This window comes from Petromyzon marinus, unplaced genomic scaffold (assembly GCF_048934315.1).
Source record: "Petromyzon marinus isolate PM22_M1 ecotype Great Lakes invasive population unplaced genomic scaffold, UKy_Petmar_22M1.pri1.0 PM_G_Scaffold_37, whole genome shotgun sequence".
In the NCBI taxonomy this organism is placed as follows: domain Eukaryota; kingdom Metazoa; phylum Chordata; class Hyperoartia; order Petromyzontiformes; family Petromyzontidae; genus Petromyzon; species Petromyzon marinus.
In genome coordinates, this window is record NW_027422950.1 from 1,331,894 (window position 1) to 1,351,051 (window position 19,158).

Here is a 19,158-nt window from a genome sequence, read left to right on the forward strand (position 1 = left end):
GCCAACCGTGTTAATCCATGGGTCTCTGTGTGTGTGTACATAACTTCTTTCGCACCATACCTAGCCAACCGTGATAATCTATGGGTCTCTGTGTGAGTCTCTGTGTGTGTATCTGGAACTTATTTCGCACGGTACGTAACCGAACCTGCCCAGGAGGAGCGGCTGGTATCTGTGGAGCTGTGGGCTGGGTAAATCTGTGAGCAGGAGAGAGAGACAAGATCCCAAGCATTCACTACGTTATAAACAACATTTGCACTCAAGTCGCTTGCCTTATTGCCTCAGCAACTCGGTGTTTCGTATCGAACCTCATCTCAAACAATGGAAGGGCGCCCCCTAGTGGCAGCTGCCCCTGTGTGGCACAAGGTGGCCCTGCACCGGCCTGCACGTGACATGAGTCTGTCGGTAGGGGGCGATCATTGACGCGTCATCTCCCTTGTGGAGTTTCTGGATAGTGTTACTGGAATTGCCACAATTTTGACACCAACATGCAATGTGCGTTGTGAGTGACACAGTGGTTTGACATCCGCTGTTAAGCAGACTGCACAGAGGATGTACTTTCTACGGCAGCTGAAGAAATTCAACCTGCCAAAGACAATGATGGTGCAATTCTATAAAGCGATCATTGAATCCATCCTCACATCCTCCATAACCGTCTGGTACGCTGCTGCCACTGCCAAGGGCAAGAGCAGACTGCAGCGTATCATCCACACTGCTGAGAAGGTAATTGCCTGCAATCTACCAACCCTCGAGGACCTGCACACGACAAGGACCATGAGGCGAGCGAGGAAGATTGAGGCCGATTCCTCCCACCCTGGACACTCTCTGTTTCAGCTACTCCCCTCCGGCAGAAGGCTTCGGTCCATCAGGACCAAAACCTCACGCCATAAAAACAGCTTCTTCCCATCTGCTGCTGGCCTGTTAAACAAGGCCAAGGGCTAACACTGTTTTTAACATTTTATCTACATGATGAAACCTTGCTGATATTAACTATGTTAACCTATTTGTATTTTTTATTTTTAAATTACTTAAAGCTATTTTATATTCGATATTTATTCAATTTTATATACTTCAGCCCCTTGGTGTTAGTTAGACTTTTAACCCTTATTATAGTAAGACTTGTTTAAAACTTATTTAAGATTTTAGATTCCTATATGTTGAATGTATGCACCATCCTGCCAAAGTAAATTCCGTGTTGGTGTGAACTTTCATGGCGAATAAAACCCTTTCTGATTCATAGACTACAATGTTATCTCAATAGGAATCGATTCTAAACGCTCTCCTTTTCTAACATAATCGATTCTCATGGTAGGTATCCCAATGGGATTCGATTCTATGCGCTTTAAATCACTAGCTAGATCGATTCCTATGTTATTAGAACAAATCGCCATAATCAATTCCCATGTTATCGAAAATGTATTCGATTCCATTTTACACTCACGACCAACGTCAATTCCAATGCAGTCCCAATAGGGATCGATGCCATCGGCTACATTTTTGACCACTATCGATTCGCATTTGTTATCCCCATAGGAATCGATCCAATTTTTTTTATTTAACCTTGAATCGATTTCCTCAGCACGTGACTTGGGTGAGGCGGGCGCTTGGCTGCGTGTGGGGTTAATGGCGATGTCGAAACTCTACAAACTTGGCCTACTCTTCCCCTTCATCCTGCCTCTCCTCCTCCTCCACCACCTCGTCACGTGCAGCAGCCACGGTGAGCAGAGCCCGAGGTGGTCGATAAATCGGGTGCCAGGTTGTGATTGTGTGGAGCGTGGTGGTGCAGTGGTTAGCGCACTGTGTAAGTGTGAGTGGGGAGTGGTGGTGCAGGGGTTAGCGCACTGTGTGTGAGTGTGTGGGGAGTGGTGGTGCAGTGGTTAGCGCACTGTGTGTGGGGAGTGGTGGTGCAGTGGTTAACGCACTGTGTGTGTGGGGAGTGGTGGTGCAGTGGTTAACGCACTGTGTGTATGTGAGTGGGGAGTGGTGGTGCAGTGGTTAGCGCACTGTGTGTGTGTGAGTGGGGAGTGGTGGTGCAGTGGTTAGCGCACTGTGTGGGTGTGAGTGGGGAGTGGTGGTGCAGTGGTTAACGCACTGTGTGTGTGGAGTGGTGGTGCAGTGGTTAGCACACTGTGTGTAAGTGTGTGGGGAGTGGTGGTGCAGTGGTTAACGCACTGTGTGTGAGTGAGGAGTGGTGGTGCAGTGGTTAGCGCACTCTTGAGTGTTTTTTCCCCATCTGCCCAGCTCCGCTGTTCCCACTGAATGTTCGTTTGGAGTCTCGAGACCTCCTGGCGACCCTTTGCTGGGACCCCGTTGAAGCGGCTCCCAGTGGGGATGGAGGGGATAGACCCCCACTTGTTGATCCTTTAACCATCAACTCGACCACCACGACCACGACCAACTCAACGTTCCTGAATGTTACATACAGAGTTCAGAGCAAACTGTGAGATGCTCACTCACTCAGCCACTCACTCACCAACCCACTCACCCACTCACTAACCCACTCACTTACCCACTCACTCACCAACCCACTCACCCACTCACCAACCCACTCACCCACTCACTCACTCACCAACTCACTCACTCAGCCACTCACTCACCAACCCACTCACTCACCCACTCACTCACCAACCCACTCACCCACTCACTCACCAACCAACTTACCCACTCACCCACTCACTCACCAACCCACTCACCCACCCACTCACTCACCAACCCACTCACCAACCCACTCACTCACCAAACCACTCACTCACCCACTCAATCACCCACTCACCCATTCACCCACTCACTCACCAACCCATTCACCCACTCACCAACCCACTCACCCACTCACTCACCAACCCACTCACCCACCAACCCACTCACACACACACCCATTCACCCACTCACTCACCAACCCACTCACCCACCAACCCACTCACTCACACACACACACGTCTCTCTCACCCACTGGCTCCTCACCACCCTCACCACTCCTCCCTGTGTCTCTGTCTGCGCAGCTTCAGACGAGCCCGCTGGCAGACCGTCTGCGCTGCAACAACGGAGACACGGTGCGACGTCTCCTCGGCGCTGGACGATCCCGGTGACCGCTACCTCCTCCGTGTGAGATTCTCCTTCTCATCCTCGCCGTCACGATCCTCACCCTGGGTCGCGGTTGTGGTCCTGCCCTTGATGGAAAGTGAGTGGCACGAGATTGTACATATGCCTGTGTCTCTGTGTGTGTGTCTCTCTCTCTGTGTCTCTGTGTGTGTGTCTCTCTCTGTGTCTGTGTGTGTGTGTCTCTCTGTGTCTCTCTCTCTCTGTGTCTCTGTGTGTGTGTGTCTCTCTGTGTCTCTCTCTGTGTCTCTCTTTGTCCGTGTCTGTCTGGTGCTCACTAACAGCACTTGCCCCAATGGTATTTTTCAGGCTACACGGAGGATCTTTGTCATCTTTGTCTGTGTGTGTCGCTGTGTATGTCTATGACTCTTTCTGCCTGTGTGTGTGTCTTCGGCTCACAAGGGGAGATCACACAAACTCCACTCACTCTGTAGGACAGGGGGAGATCACACAAACTCCACTCACTCACTCTGTAGCACAGGGGGAGATCACACAAACTCCACTCACTCACTCTGTAGGACAGGGGGAGATCACACAAACTCCACTCACTCACTCTGTAGCACAGGGGGAGATCACACAAACTCCACTCACTCACTCTGTAGGACAGGGGGAGATCACACAAACTCCACTCACTCTGTAGGACAGGGGGAGATCACACAAACTCCACTCACTCACTCTGTAGCACAGGGGGAGATCACACAAACTCCACTCACTCTGTAGGACAGGGGGAGATCATACAAACTCCACTCACTCATTCACTCACTGTAGGACAGGGAGAGATCACACAAACTCCACTCACTCTGTAGGAGAGGGGGAGATCACACAAACTCCACTCACTCTGTAGGACAGGGGGAGATCACACAAACTCCACTCACTCTGTAGGACAGGGGGAGATCACACAAACTCCACTCATTCACTCTGTAGGACAGGGAGAGATCACACAAACTCCACTCACTCACTCTGTAGGACAGGGGGAGATCACACAAACTCCACTCACTCTGTAGGACAGGGGGAGATCACACAAACTCCACTCACTCTGTAGGACAGGGGGAGATCACACGAACTCCACTCACTCACTCTATAGAACAGGGGGAGATCACACAAACTCCACTCACTCTGTAGGACAGGGGGAGATCACACAAACTCCACTCACTCACTCTGTAGCACAGGGGGAGATCACACAAACTCCACTCACTCTGTAGGACAGGGGGAGATCACACAAACTCCACTCACTCACTCTGTAGCACAGGGGGAGATCACACAAACTCAACTCACTCACTCTGTAGGACAGGGGGAGATCATACAAACTCCACTCACTCATTCACTCACTGTAGGACAGGGAGAGATCACACAAACTCCACTCACTCTGTAGGAGAGGGGGAGATCACACAAACTCCACTCACTCTGTAGGACAGGGGGAGATCACACAAACTCCACTCACTCTGTAGGACAGGGGGAGATCACACAAACTCCACTCATTCACTCTGTAGGACAGGGAGAGATCACACAAACTCCACTCACTCACTCTGTAGGACAGGGGGAGATCACACAAACTCCACTCACTCTGTAGGACAGGGGGAGATCACACAAACTCCACTCACTCTGTAGGACAGGGGGAGATCACACGAACTCCACTCACTCACTCTATAGAACAGGGGGAGATCACACAAACTCCACTCACTCTGTAGGACAGGGGGAGATCACACAAACTCCACTCACTCTGTAGAACAGGGGGAGATCATACAAACTCCACTCACTCACTCTGTTGGACAGGGGGAGATCACACAAACTCCACTCACACACTCTGTAGGACAGGGGGAGATCACACAAACTCCACTCACTCACTCTGTAGGACAGGGGGAGATCACACAAACTCCACTCACTCACTCTGTAGGACAGGGGGAGATCACACAAACTCCACTCACTCACTCTGTAGGACAGGGGGAGATCACACAAACTCCACTCACTCTGTAGGACAGGGGGAGATCACACAAACTCCACTCACTCTGTAGAACAGGGGGAGATCACACAAACTCCACACACTCACTCTGTAGGACAGGGGGAGATCACACAAACTCCACTCGCTCTGTAGGAAAGGGGGAGATCACACAAACTCCACTCACACACTCTGTAGGACAGGGGGAGATCACACAAACTCCACTCACACACTCTGTAGAACAGGGGGAGATCGCACAAACTCCACTCACTCTGTAGGACAGGGGGAGATCACACAAACTCCACACACTCTGTAGGACAGGGGGAGATCACACAAACTCCACTCACACTGTAGAACAGGGGGAGATCACACAAACTCCACACACTCTGTAGGACAGGGGGAGATCACACAAACTCCACTCACACACTGTAGAACAGGGAGAGATCACACAAACTCCACTCACTCACTCTGTAGGACAGGGGGAGATCACATAAACTCCACTCACTCTGTAGGACAGGGGGAGATCACACAAACTCCACTCACTCTATAAAACAGGGGGAGATCACACGAAGTCCATTCACTCACTCTGTAGGACAGGGGGTGATCATACAAACTCCACTCACTCACTCTGTAGGACAGGGGGAGATCACACAAACTCCACTCACACACTCTGTAGAACAGGGGGAGATCACACAAACTCCACTTACTCTGTAGAACAGGGGGTGATCATACAAACTCCACTCACTCTGTTGAACAAGGGGAGATCACACAAACTCCACTCACTCTGTAGGACAGGGGGAGATCACACAAAGTCCACTCACTCACTCTGTAAGAAAGGGAGAGATCACACAAACTCCACTCACACACTCTGTAGAACAGGGGGAGATCACACAAACTCCACTCACTCACTCTGTAGGACAGGGGGAGATCACACAAACTCCACTCACTCACTCTGTAGAACAGGGGGAGATCACACAAACTCCACTCACTCTGTAGAACAGGGGGAGATCACACAAACTCCACTCACTCTGTAGGACAGGGGGAGATCACACAAACTCCACTCACTCACTCTGTAGCACAGGGGGAGATCACACAAACTCCACTCACTCACTCTGTAGGACAGGGGGAGATCACACAAACTCCACTCACTCACTCTGTAGGGCAGGGAGAGATCACACAAACTCCATTCGCTCACTCTGTAGAACAGGGGGAGATCACACAAACTCCACTCACACTGTAGAACAGGGGGAGATCACACAAACTCCACTCACTCTGTAGGACAGCGAGAGATCACACAAACTCCACTCACTCTGTAGAACAGGGGGAGATCACACAAACTCCACTCACTCTGTAGAACGGGGAGATCATACAAACTCCACTCACACTCACTCTGTAGAACAGGGGGAGATCACACAAACGCCACTCACTCACTCTGTAGGACAGGGGGAGATCACACAAACTCCACACACTCTGTAGGACAGGGGGAGATCACACCAACTCCACTCACACACTCTGTAGAACAGGGGGAGATCACACAAACTCCACACACTCTGTAGGACAGGGGGAGATCACACAAACTCCACTCACACGCTCTGTAGGACAGGGGGAGATCACACAAACTCCACTCACTCACTCACTCTGTAGGACAGGGAGAGATCACACAAACTTCCCTCGCCATGACCCCCCCTCTCCCGTGTCTCAGCTGTGCTCAGCGCTCCGTCGTTCACCCTGAGGCTCGACAAACTGACGCGGGGGGAGGAGGAGGAGGAGGGCGATGGTGGTGAGGATGAGGATGAGGAGTGCGGTGTTGTGGGTGACGATGAAGACAACGACGATGATGGCTACAGCGACAACGACGACGGCGATGACGATGACCGTGACGGCGGTGACGATGACCGCCGTGATGACGGTGGTCCTGGGGTGGCTGGGGAGTTGGAGGCGGTGGTCGACGGAGAGCCGGAGGTGCGGAAGCTGTCGTTGTTGGTCTCCGTCGGGCGGGGGTGGAGGGCGCTGGTGTCGCACGACGTGAAGTTCCACCATCAGGTTGACATTTCGACAAGAGGCGGCGTTCAACTCACGGTGAGAGATTGCGGGAGTTGTGACGGGGGTCGGGAGGTTGTGGCGGGAGATGTGCGTGGTTGAGTGGGTGGGTGGCGATGCTGCTACTGATGATGATGATACTACCAATGACACTACTACTGATGATGCTACTACTACTGATGATGATGCTGTTTCTGCTACTACTACTGCTGCTACTACTGATGATGATGATGCTTACTGCCAGGAGCGCTTCATCGGATGCCGGTACCAACACCGAATGATGCTTCTGCCGGGACGCGAGGATGAGTACTGCGTCCGCGTGAGAATGGTAGCCGACTTGCCACGGTGGAAGGCAGGGGAGTGGTCTCCACTGTCGTGTGTCTCCGTCCCTCCACCACACAGCACCGTGGGTGAGTGGGTGGCTGGGTGAATGAGTGAGAGGTATTTTTGTGCGTGTGAAGTGGGTCTCTGTGTGAGTAGTCTTGTGGATCTCTATGAGTGGTCTATGGGTCTCTGTGTGAGTAGTCTTGTGGGTCTCTGAGTGGTCTATGGGACTCTGCGTGAGTAGTCTATGAGTTTCTATGAGTAGTCTATGGATTTCGATTTAAAGCTTTCGTGACTGCAAGGATTCATCTTTGGTTCTTTCGGTAAAGTCACCACGTAGAATGAGAATAAAATAAATTGATAAAATAAAATAACACAATAATATTCTCACGACGTTTCGGCCACAACACAAGCGGCCTTCATCAGGTGAAGGGACGAGACTGTCTGGAGGACAGCGCTGGAGCGAACACGAGGACAGCGCTGGAGCGAACACAGCCACGCTCAGACCAGCGCTGTTCTCCAGACAGTCTCGTCCCTTCACCTGATGATGGCCGCTTGTGTTGTGGCCGATACGTCGTAAGAATATTATTGTGTTATTTTATCAATTTATTATTTTATTCTCATTCTACGTGACTTTATCGAAATTACCAAAGAGGATAGTCTATGGGTCTCTATGAGTACTCTATGGATCTCTGCGTGAGTAGTCTTGTCGGTCTCTAAGTCGTCTATGGGACTCTGCGTGAGTAGTCTATGGGTCTCTATGAGTAGTCTATGGGTCTCTGTGAGTAGTCTATGGGTGTCTGTGTGAGTAGTTTATGGGTCTCTATGAGTAGTCTATGGGTCTCTATGAGTAGTCTATGGGTCTCTATGAGTAGTCTATGGGTCTCTGTGTTGTCTTCCCACCCAGTCCCTCGTGTGGGTGTCGACACGGACGGCCAGGTCACGGCGGTGGTCGGCCAGAAGGTGGCGCTGCTGCGCTGCGTTCTGTGGGGTGCGGCCGTGGTGGTGGTGCAGGCCAACTGGCTGAAGGCCTCCCGTGGCAACGTCTGGGCGGGGGCCAATTTGGCCGCACTCAGCCCGCTGCACGGCACGGCGTACTCCAACTCGTCCCTCGCGGGCCGACTGCGGTTCCGCGTTGGGGGGCCTCCCGGCGATGTCTCGCTGGAGCTGCTGGACGTGCGGGCTGGCGACGGGGGCCTCTTCCTCTGCCACGTGGCCACCTTTCCCCACGACAACTTCGAGGGGAGGGTCAACCTCTCTGTCATCGGTGAGGATTGACACTGCCCCACGCAGAGACCCATAGACTCATCATGCAGAGACCCATAGACTACTCACGCAGACACCCATAGACTACTCACACAGAGACCCATAGACTACTCACACAGAAACCCATAGACTACTCACACAGACACCCATAGACTACTCACACAGACACCCATAGACTACTCACACAGAGATCCATAGACTACTCACACAGACACCCATAGACTACTCACACAGAGACCCATAGACTACTCACACAGACACCCATAGACTACTCACACAGACACCCATAGACTACTCACACAGAGACCCATAGACTCACACAGACACCCATAGACTACTCACACAGACACCCATAGACTACTCACACAGAGACCCATAGACTATTCACACAGACACCCATAGACTACTCACACAGAGACCCATAGACTACTCACACAGACACCCATAGACTACTCACACAGACACCCATAGACTACTCACACAGAGACCCATAGACTCACACAGACACCCATAGACTACTCACACAGACACCCATAGACTACTCACACAGAGACCCATAGACTACTCACACAGACACCCATAGACTACTCACACAGAGACCCATAGACTACTCACACAGAGACCCATAGACTCACACAGAGACCCATAGACTACTCACACAGACACCCATAGAATATTTACACAGAGACCCATAGACTACTCACACAGACACCCATAGACTACTCACACAGACACCCATAGACTACTCACAAAGAGACCCATAGGCTACTTACACAGAGACCCATAGACTACTCACACAGACACTCATAGACTACTCACACAGAGACCCATAGATTACTCACACAGAGACCCATAGACTCATCACACAGACACCCATAGACTACTCACACAGAGACCCATAGACTCATCACACAGAGACCCATAGACTCACACTGAGACCCATAGACTACTCACACAGACACCCATAGACTACTCACACAGTCACCCATAGACTACTCACACAGAGACCCATAGACTCATCACACAGACACCCATAGACTACTCACACAGAGACCCATAGACTCACACTGAGACCCATAGACTACTCACACAGACACCCATAGACTACTCACACAGACACCCATAGACTACTCACACAGAGACCCATAGACTCATCACACAGAGACCCATAGACTCACACTGAGACCCATAGACTACTCACACAGACACCCATAGACTACTCACACAGTCACCCATAGACTACTCACACAGAGACCCATAGACTCATCACACAGACACCCATAGACTACTCACACAGAGACCCATAGACTCACACTGAGACCCATAGACTACTCACACAGACACCCATAGACTACTCACACAGACACCCATAGACTACTCACACAGAGACCCATAGACTCATCACACAGACACCCATAGACTACTCACACAGAGACCCATAGACTCATCACACAGAGACCCATAGACTCACACAGAGACCCATAGACTCACACAGACACCCATAGACTACTCACACAGAGACCCATGGACTCATCACACAGACACCATAGACTACTCACTCAGAGACCCATAGACTCATCACACAGACACCCATAGACTACTCACACAGAGACCCATAGACTACTCACACAGAGACCCATAGACTCATCACACAGACACCCATAGACTACTCACACAGAGACCCATAGACTCATCACACAGACACCCATAGACTACTCACACAGAGACCCATAGACTCATCACACAGATACCCATAGACTACTCACACAGAGACCCATAGACTCATCACACAGATACCCATAGACTACTCACACAGAGACCCATAGACTACTCACACAGACACCCATAGACTACTCACACAGACACCCATAGACTACTCACACAGACACCCATAGACTACTCACACAGACACCCATAGACTACTCACACAGAGACCCATAGACTACTTACACAGAGACCCATAGACTACTCACACAGACACCCATAGACTACTCACACAGACACCCATAGACTACTCACACAGAGACCCATAGACTACTCACACAGAGACCCATAGACTCGTCACACAGACACCCATAGACTACTCACACAGAGACCCATAGACTCATCACACAGACACCCATAGACTACTCACACAGAGAGCCATAGACTCACACAGAGACCCATAGACTCATCACACCGAGACCCATAGACTACTCACATAGAGACCCATAGACTACTCACACAGAGACCCATAGACTCACCACACAGACACCCATAGACTACTCACACAGAGACCCATAGACTACTCACACAGAGACCCATAGACTCATCACACAGACACCCATAGACTGACACAGAGACCCATAGACTACTCACACAGAGACCCATAGACTCACACAGACACCCATAGACTCACACAGAGACCCATAGACTACTCACACAGAGACCCATAGACTCACACAGAGACCCATAGACTCATCACACAGACACCCATAGACTACTCACACAGACACCCATAGACTACTCACACAGAGACCCATAGACTACTCACAGAGAGACCCATAGACTCACACAGAAACCCATAGACTCATCACACAGCCACCCATAGACTACTCACACAGAGACCCATAGACTCACACAGAGACCTATAGACTCATCACACCGAGACCCATAGACTACTCACACAGAGACCCATAGACTCACATGGAGACCCAAAGCTCATTATCTTCTGCAGATGTAGATGCCACTGGTTCTTCACGCTCTGCAGATGTAGATGCCACTGGTTCTTCACGTTCTGCAGATGTAGATGCCACTGGTTCTTCACGCTCTGCAGATGTAGATGCCACTGGTTCTTCACGTTCTACAGATGTAGATGCCGCTGGTTCTTCACGCTCTGCAGATGTAGATGCCGCTGATTCTTCACGTTCTGCAGATGTAGATGCCACTGGTTCTTCACGCTCTGCAGATGTAGATGCCACTGGTTCTTCACGTTCTGCAGATGTAGATGCCACTGGTTCTTCACGTTCTGCAGATGTAGATCCCACTGGTTCTTCACGCTCTGCAGATGTAGATGCCACTGGTTCTTCACGTTCTGCAGATGTAGATCCCACTGGTTCTTCACGCTCTGCAGATGTAGATGCCACTGGTTCTTCACGTTCTGCAGATGTAGATGCCACTGGTTCTTCACGTTCTGCAGATGGAGATGCCACTGGTTATTGACGTTCTCTTCACGTTCTGCAGATGTAGATGCCACTGGTTCTTCACGCTCTGCAGATGTAGATGCCACTGGTTCTTCACGCTCTGCAGATGTAGATGCCACTGGTTCTTCACGTTCAGCAGATGTAGATGCCACTGGTTCTTTACGTGCTACAGATGTAGATACCACTGGTTCTTCACGTTCTGCAGATGTAGATGCCACTGGTTCTTCACGTTCTGCAGATGTAGATCCCACTGGTTCTTCACGCTCTGCAGATGTAGATGCCACTGGTTCTTCACGTTCTGCAGATGTAGATGCCACTGGTTCTTCACGTTCTGCAGATGGAGATGCCACTGGTTATTGACGTTCTCTTCACGTTCTGCAGATGTAGATGCCACTGGTTCTTCACGCTCTGCAGATGTAGATGCCACTGGTTCTTCACGCTCTGCAGATGTAGATGCCACTGGTTCTTCACGTTCAGCAGATGTAGATGCCACTGGTTCTTTACGTGCTACAGATGTACATGTCACTGTTTTTTCGTATTCTGTTGATATTAATGTCACTGGTTCTTCTCGTTTTGCAGATGTAGATGCCACTGGTTCTTCACCTTTTGGAGATGTAGATGCCACTGGTTCTTCACCTTCTGGAGATGTAGATGCCACTGGTTCTTCACGTTCTACAGATGTAGATGCCACTGGTTCTTCACGCTCTGCAGATGTAGATGCCACTGGTTCTTCACGTTCTACAGATGTAAATGCCACTGGTTCTTCACGTTCTACAGATGTAGATGCCACCACCACCGTCTGTTGCACGCCGGTTGAACTCACGACTTTCGGTCCGAACAGGCAACTGGACACACGAACAGGTTTGTTCGCATCTCTGAATGTTGCATGTGTGTGTGTCCGTGCACGAGTGTGTGTTGGTTTGTGTGTGTGTGTGTGTTGGTGCGTGTGTGCGTGTCCGTGTGTGTGTCCGTGTGTGTGTGCATGCATGTCTGTTCGTGTGCGTGTCTGTGTGTGCGTGTGTGTGCGTGTGCGTGTCTGTCCGTGTGCGTGTGCATGCATGTGTGTGTGTGTGCGTGTGTGTCCGTGTGCGTGTGTGTGTGTTCGTGTGTGTGTGTTGGTGCGTGTGTGTACATGTGTGTGTGTTGGTGCGTGTGTGCGTGTCCGTGTGTGTGTGTGTGTGCATGCATGTCTGTTCGTGTGTGTGTGCGTGTCTGTCCGTGTGCGTGTGCATGCATGTGTGTGTGTGTGCGTGTGTCTGTGTGTGTGTGTGCGTGTGTGTTCGTGTGTGTGTGTCCGTGTGTGTGTTCGTGTGCGTGTGTGTGTGTGTGTCCATGTGCATGTGTGTGTATTGCGTGTGCGTGTGTGTGTGTCCCTGTTCTGGCCACCCATCCCCTCGTTTGTCACAATCACGGCCTTCACAGCTGCTGATACTCGCTAACAGCACCCGCCCCGACAGTCCGCCGGGGCCTTCACGGGGGAACTTTGTCTCCGTCCGTCCCTCCATCTCGCTCCCTCGACCCGCAACGCCCGGGTGCGAGCGCCGCGAGCCTCAAAGCGCACCTAGCCTGGCGCGTGTGGTCATCGCGGCGGTTGTCGTCGTACTACGGCGGCACGCTGACGCCACGCGGGGGACCGTTTGGCCACGCAGAGAATTCTGCGGCGGCAGCGGCGGCGGGCCGGGCCAGCTGGGCCGCTCCGGCCGCGATCCTCGCCGTGTCCCTCGCCCTGGTGGCCACGCTGCTGCTGCTCTACCGCCACCGCCGTCAGCGTCAGCGTCGTCACGAGCCCTGGGGCCCCTCGTGAGTCGCCCGCTTCTCTCGGACGTCGGGCGGACGTCGGCGGTGCCCGCGGGGTCGTCTGTGTGACGACCTGCCGCTGTGCCCCCCCCCCACCACTACCCCACCACCCCCCCACTACCCACATGCGTGCAGGGAGGATCCCCCCACGCTCCCCAAGGCACCGCAGAGAAACGCTGCGGGCGACCGTGGCTCCGTGAGTGGCACACCGCCAGGACACAGAGGCCCAGTCCATCCGTGTCTCTCTCCGTATTCTGTGTAGTGTGTAGTGTAGTGTATAGTAGTGTAGTGTATAGTAGTGTAGTGTAGTGTATAGTGTAGTATATAGTAGTGTAGTGTATATACAGAGACACAGTTAGACTCGACCTAAAGCTTTCGTGACTGCAGGAATTCATTTTCTTTGGGTCTTTCGGTAAAGTTGTGCCCACTTTGTTTATGACCCTTGGGCTACACCCAACTTTAAAACTTTAAAACAGCCTGCTGCTTCAGCAGCTTTCATCCCCCTCTTTTCTCCTCCTGATGACGATTGCCAAAATAATACCCACAGACTCACCACACAGAGACCCATAGACTCACCACACAGAGACCCACAGACTCACCACACAGAGACCCATAGACTCACCACACAGAGACCCACAGACTCACCGCACAGAGACCCATAGACTCACCACACAGAGACCCACAGACTCACACAGAGACCCACAGACTCACCACACAGAGACCCACAGACTCACCACACAGAGACCCATAGACTCACCACACAGAGAGACCCACAGACTCACCACACAGAGACCCATAGACTCACCACAGAGAGACCCACAGACTCACCACACAGAGACCCATAGACTCACCACACAGAGACCCACAGACTCACACAGAGACCCACAGACTCACCACACAGAGACCCACAGACTCACCACACAGAGACCCATAGACTCACCACACAGAGAGACCCACAGACTCACCACACAGAGACCCACAGACTCACCACACAGCGACCCACAGACTCACCACACAGAGACGCATAGACTCACCACACAGAGACCCACAGACTCACCATACAGAGACCCATAGACTCACCACACACAGAGACCCACAGACTCACCACACAGAGACCCATAGACTCACCACACAGAGACCCACAGACTCACCATACAGAGACCCACAGACTCACCACACACAGAGACCCACAGATTCACCACACACTGTGCGTGTTGTGGGGATGCTCCGTGTGTAGTTGCTAACGCTAGAGAGTGGCAACAAGGCGGATGAAGGGCTGCACGAGTTGCCACCGCAGCCTCAGCACCAAGACAGCGGAGCTGGAAGCTACGACTACGCGGTGAGGAGGGGTGGGTGGTGAGTGAGCGGTGAGCGAGCGGTGAGCGGTGAGCGAGCGAGCGGTGAGCGGTGAGCGAGCGAGCGGTGAGCGAGTGTCCGCCCACATCACCGATGCTCCTGCTTAGGCTGAGTGAGCGATCCGCTTCTGGCCACCCCAGGGGGGGGTGGGTGGGGTCGGTCACCGTCTCTCTAATTTATTCCGACCCCCGCAGGTTTTCAAAGACGAAGATGACGACGAGGCGAGGGAGGAAGATTTTTGAGAAGCGGCTCGGGGTGGGGGGGGGGAGGAGCGAGAGTGCTCCACCTTGCCGTGCTCCACCTTGCCGTGCTCCACCTTGCCGCGCCCCATCTTGCCGTGGTTGCCGGGGCAACGCCGGGGCTTGTCGCTTCGCGAGCGGGTGAACCCCCCCCGAAAGAACCAAGAAGATTTGTTGTTGTTGTTTGATCCCAACTGAATTTCGATTTAAAGCTTTCGTGACTGCAATGATTCATCTTGTTTGGTTCTTTCGGTAAAGTCACGTAGAATGAGAATAAAATAATAAATTGATAAAATAAAATAACACAATAATATTCTCACGACGTTTCGGCCACAACACAAGCGGCCTTCATCAGGTGAAGGGGCGAGACTGTCTGGTAGGACAGCGCTGGAGTGAAAGAGCCACGTTCAGATCACGGCCTTTAAGCTGTGTGAGAGGAACAAAGCGCCTTGACAAAGGAATTAGCATATAATTTAGCATTGAAATGGCTGAATGATTAGCTTGTGGCTGGTCACAGAAATAGCTATGTTAAAAGTTAAAGCATACACATCCGCAGAGGCACCCATTGTTAAAGGAATTAGCATAGAATTTAGCATTGAAATAGCTAAGTTAAGGCATACACATCCACAGAGGCACCCCTTGACAATGGAATTAGCATAGAATTTAGCATTGAAATAGCTGAGTGATTAGCTTGTAGCTGCTACAGAAACAGCTACGTTAAAGTCAGAGCATACACATTCACCGAGGCACTTAGTACAAATCAAACAGGAGAATTTAGCATTGAAATAACTAGGCGAATTTAGCATTGAAATAACTGAGTGATTAGCTAGTGACTGGTCACAGAAATGACTACACATCTGAGCTATTCACAGTACTATATAGTGAACCAATACAAACTAAAATATAAATGACCTTCATGTTATCAATAAACTCTATATTCTCCAATCAGCTAAGCTACCAACAATAAGTCGTTATATATCACAATGCTATATGGCGAAAAAATGGGTGGATTCTTACCCTCAAATTTCAGCACCACGGATAGCTACGGGCCCCATTCAGACGGACGAGTTCGTCCATGGTCGGAACAGAGGAGGGGGAGAGAGACAGCTGCGAGGCCCTAGTATACTCCATGTTGTAAAACTATACCATTAACCGTGGTGTGAGAGGAATTAAGAGGCAATGCTGGCGAAAGAGCTGCGGTCTGAAGGTCATCGTAAAAATACAATTAATTAAGAACAGAAATGATTTAAAACATCTTTCCAGTGGTTACTAAGCCTGAATCCATCTTCTCGGTTGAAATTGTCTCTGTGCTTGTATATGTGAATGGCCTCATGAACGAATCTCTCATGGTAGCCGGTTGGTTTGCAAAGAACCTCCGTCTTGGAGAAGTCAATGTCATGTGAGCCCACTGAATTATAACAGTGATCTGCCACGGCAGAGGAGTTCGCCCTACCGTGTTTCAAGTCTGCTTTATGTTCGCGGATGCGGTCCGAGATATGTCTTTTGGTTTCTCCAATGTAGCTACTACCACAGAGGCACTTTAGTTTGTAAACGCCCGGGTACTGTATGTCTGGAACAGCATCTTTTACAGATGGAACTAAATCACGGATTTTATGTACTGTGTTGAACCATCACCTTACCCTACATTGCAGGGGTCACTAAAAAGATCTCCAAAATCCTGAATAAACACAAGATCCAGGTCCGATTCAACACAGTACATAAAATCCGTGATTTAGTTCCATCTGTAAAAGATGCTGTTCCAGATGATCCCAACTGAGCGATGTTTTTCAGCATTGGGGGATATTTGCCTCGTGCCGGTTACAATCGGTGCCCCGAGTTTGGCTTTTCACTTTTTTTGGGGGGTGGGAATTTTGTTTTACGAGCTCTCTGTTACCGGACGCAGTTTTTTGTTATTTTATTTTAGTCTTCGCGACGGTCTCTCACCTCCCAGCGCTTTCCCCCGGCGTTGGTGTGCCGCTGGACGGGAGGCGACTGGGCGTGGTGCCAGGGAGCCAGGTGAGAGGGGGGTGGGGGGGTGGGGGGAGAATTTAAATTCGCCTTCGCGTGGCCGGGGGTCAACGAGCGGCGAAATCGGCACGGTCCGTCACGACGTCCGGCACCGAGAGGGAGTTCCGCGTGTTTATATTATTGTTTTACCGGGGCGACAAGCGGCGTCACGATGGCGCGTACAACGCCGTGAGCCTTCGTGCGCCACGTCAGCGTCCCGGTTTTTTTATTTCTCCCCGAACCCGGCCAGTTTCATCGGCCGCTCCCACGACGCCGCGGCACTTTCGTAGTTTGACGCTGTTGGTTTTCGGCGAGCCGATATCAGCCGGGTTAGATTGTGTGAATGAATAAATGCACAAATGTGGCTGTCGCCTGACGAAGCTGGTTGTTGTGATTGCTGGCGAAATGTCACGGTGTCCAGAGTGCAAATGTTGTTGCTTGGCTCGCTAACCCACCAGTGTGATGTGCTAGTGTACTACACTACACTATACACTACACTATACATTACACTATACACTACACTATACAATACACTGTACACTACACACTACACTATACACTACTATACACTACACGATACACTGCACTATACACTACACCAGTGGTTCTTAACCTTGTTGGAGGTACCGAACCCCACCAGTTTCATATGCGCATTCACCGAACCCCTCTTTAGTGAAAAATAAAATGTGATTTTTTTTCAAATTCAAGACATAGATATGTTTTTTACTGGTACACAAAATGAGCCGTGCATGAACATTACCTTGTTCAAAGAATAAAACCAACACAATGCATAAACTCACAACAAATTACATACCTGGAAATCAATGTGACTTCTGCTGTTGCCTTTGAGAGATCAGTTCAGATATGCGTGGCTTCACCTTGGCAAGTGCCACTCTCATGTCATTTTCACAGCAAAGTCTGTTCCTTTTCTTCGTTTTTATGTCCAGCATCCTCGAAAAGGATTGCTCACAAAGATATGTTGTAACAAATGGTATAAAACAATCCAGGGCTTTCTTAGCAATAACTGGATACTTGTTCATTTGTCGACACCAAAACGTTGAGAGCGTTGTTGTTCTGAAGAGTTGCTGTTGAACCTGGCTCTGCTGAATTTCAATGATTTCGTCGAGGAATTCATCATTGACATCTGTTTCAACAGCAAACGTGAACGGCTGTCTCACCCATGCTGGATATGACTCTCTTGTAGGGAAATATCCGTCGAGAGACTTTGCAAGCTCATCTAAGTGCGTAGCAATTGTTTGCTTCAGTTCCGTGGATACAGAAATATCTCCGATTCCAGACACATCTTCGATCTTACTTGCACAGTCGTCCAGAAGCGGGAAGTTTGCGAAGTTATTGTTCTCTGTTCGTCGTTTCCATAACGGTAGCTTTTTTTGAAAAGCCTTCAGGTGTTCTTCCGCTTCCATGATATTGACTCCACCACCCTGCATCTGCTGATTGAGATGATTGAGAGCTGCGAATATATCAGCCATATACGCTAAAATGAGAATGAACTCAGGATTTTTGAAGCAATCTGCATGGCAGTGTTGGTGCTCTTGCAAAAACAGGGCTAATTCCACACGCATGGCAAAAACACGATTCAGCACCTGTCCCCGGGATAACCACCGAATATTAGAATGGAGCAGAAGTACCTCAAATTCAGAGCCCATTTCTTTACACAGCTCACTGAAGATGCGGTGCCTCAGAGCACTTTTTCGCACATAGTTCACACATTCCACCACAGTTTTTAATACTTCTGCCATTTTTGGAGGTAAGGTTTTTGTTGCCAACGCATGCCTGTGCAGAATACAATGCGTCACAATGATGTGTGGTGCATCGGCCTTTACTAGCGCACCAAAACCAGACTTTCTTCCCAGCATGACTGGAACTCCGTCCGTACAAACTGCAGAAACCATATCCC

General features: G+C 50.6%; 1 protein-coding gene across 2 annotated transcripts; it reads left to right on the forward strand.

The window, feature by feature from the left end:
- Positions 1–1,572: 1,572 nt before the first annotated feature.
- LOC116937315 (uncharacterized) lies at positions 1,573–17,616 on the forward strand. 2 transcript variants are annotated; one of them, XM_076061595.1, is made up of 11 exons: positions 1,573–1,714; positions 2,239–2,437; positions 2,997–3,175; positions 6,732–7,108; positions 7,314–7,479; positions 8,301–8,660; positions 12,421–12,702; positions 13,299–13,641; positions 13,774–13,834; positions 14,876–14,977; positions 15,189–17,616. In XM_076061595.1, the coding sequence occupies exons 1-11, from the start codon at positions 1,621–1,623 to the stop codon at positions 15,234–15,236; spliced, it is 2,211 nt and encodes a 736-aa protein (XP_075917710.1). In that variant the 5' UTR covers positions 1,573–1,620; the 3' UTR covers positions 15,237–17,616. The 2 variants fall into 2 exon arrangements, with proteins under 2 accessions (XP_075917710.1, XP_075917711.1); XM_076061596.1 differs by having other exon boundaries at positions 13,491–13,641.
- Positions 17,617–19,158: the final 1,542 nt, after the last annotated feature.

What these genes read in the sequence shown, in the direction of transcription:
- LOC116937315 (XM_076061595.1), top strand. Translation starts at nt 1,621, where the DNA reads ATGGCGATGTCGAAACTCTACAAACTTGGCCTACTCTTCCCCTTCATC. An exon ending in CGTCACGTGCAGCAGCCACG is followed by an intron (nt 1,715 to 2,238) that starts GTGAGCAGAGCC and finishes CCATCTGCCCAG; the next exon opens with CTCCGCTGTTCCCACTGAAT. An exon ending in GGTCAACCTCTCTGTCATCG is followed by an intron (nt 8,661 to 12,420) that starts GTGAGGATTGAC and finishes CTCGTTTTGCAG; the next exon opens with ATGTAGATGCCACTGGTTCT.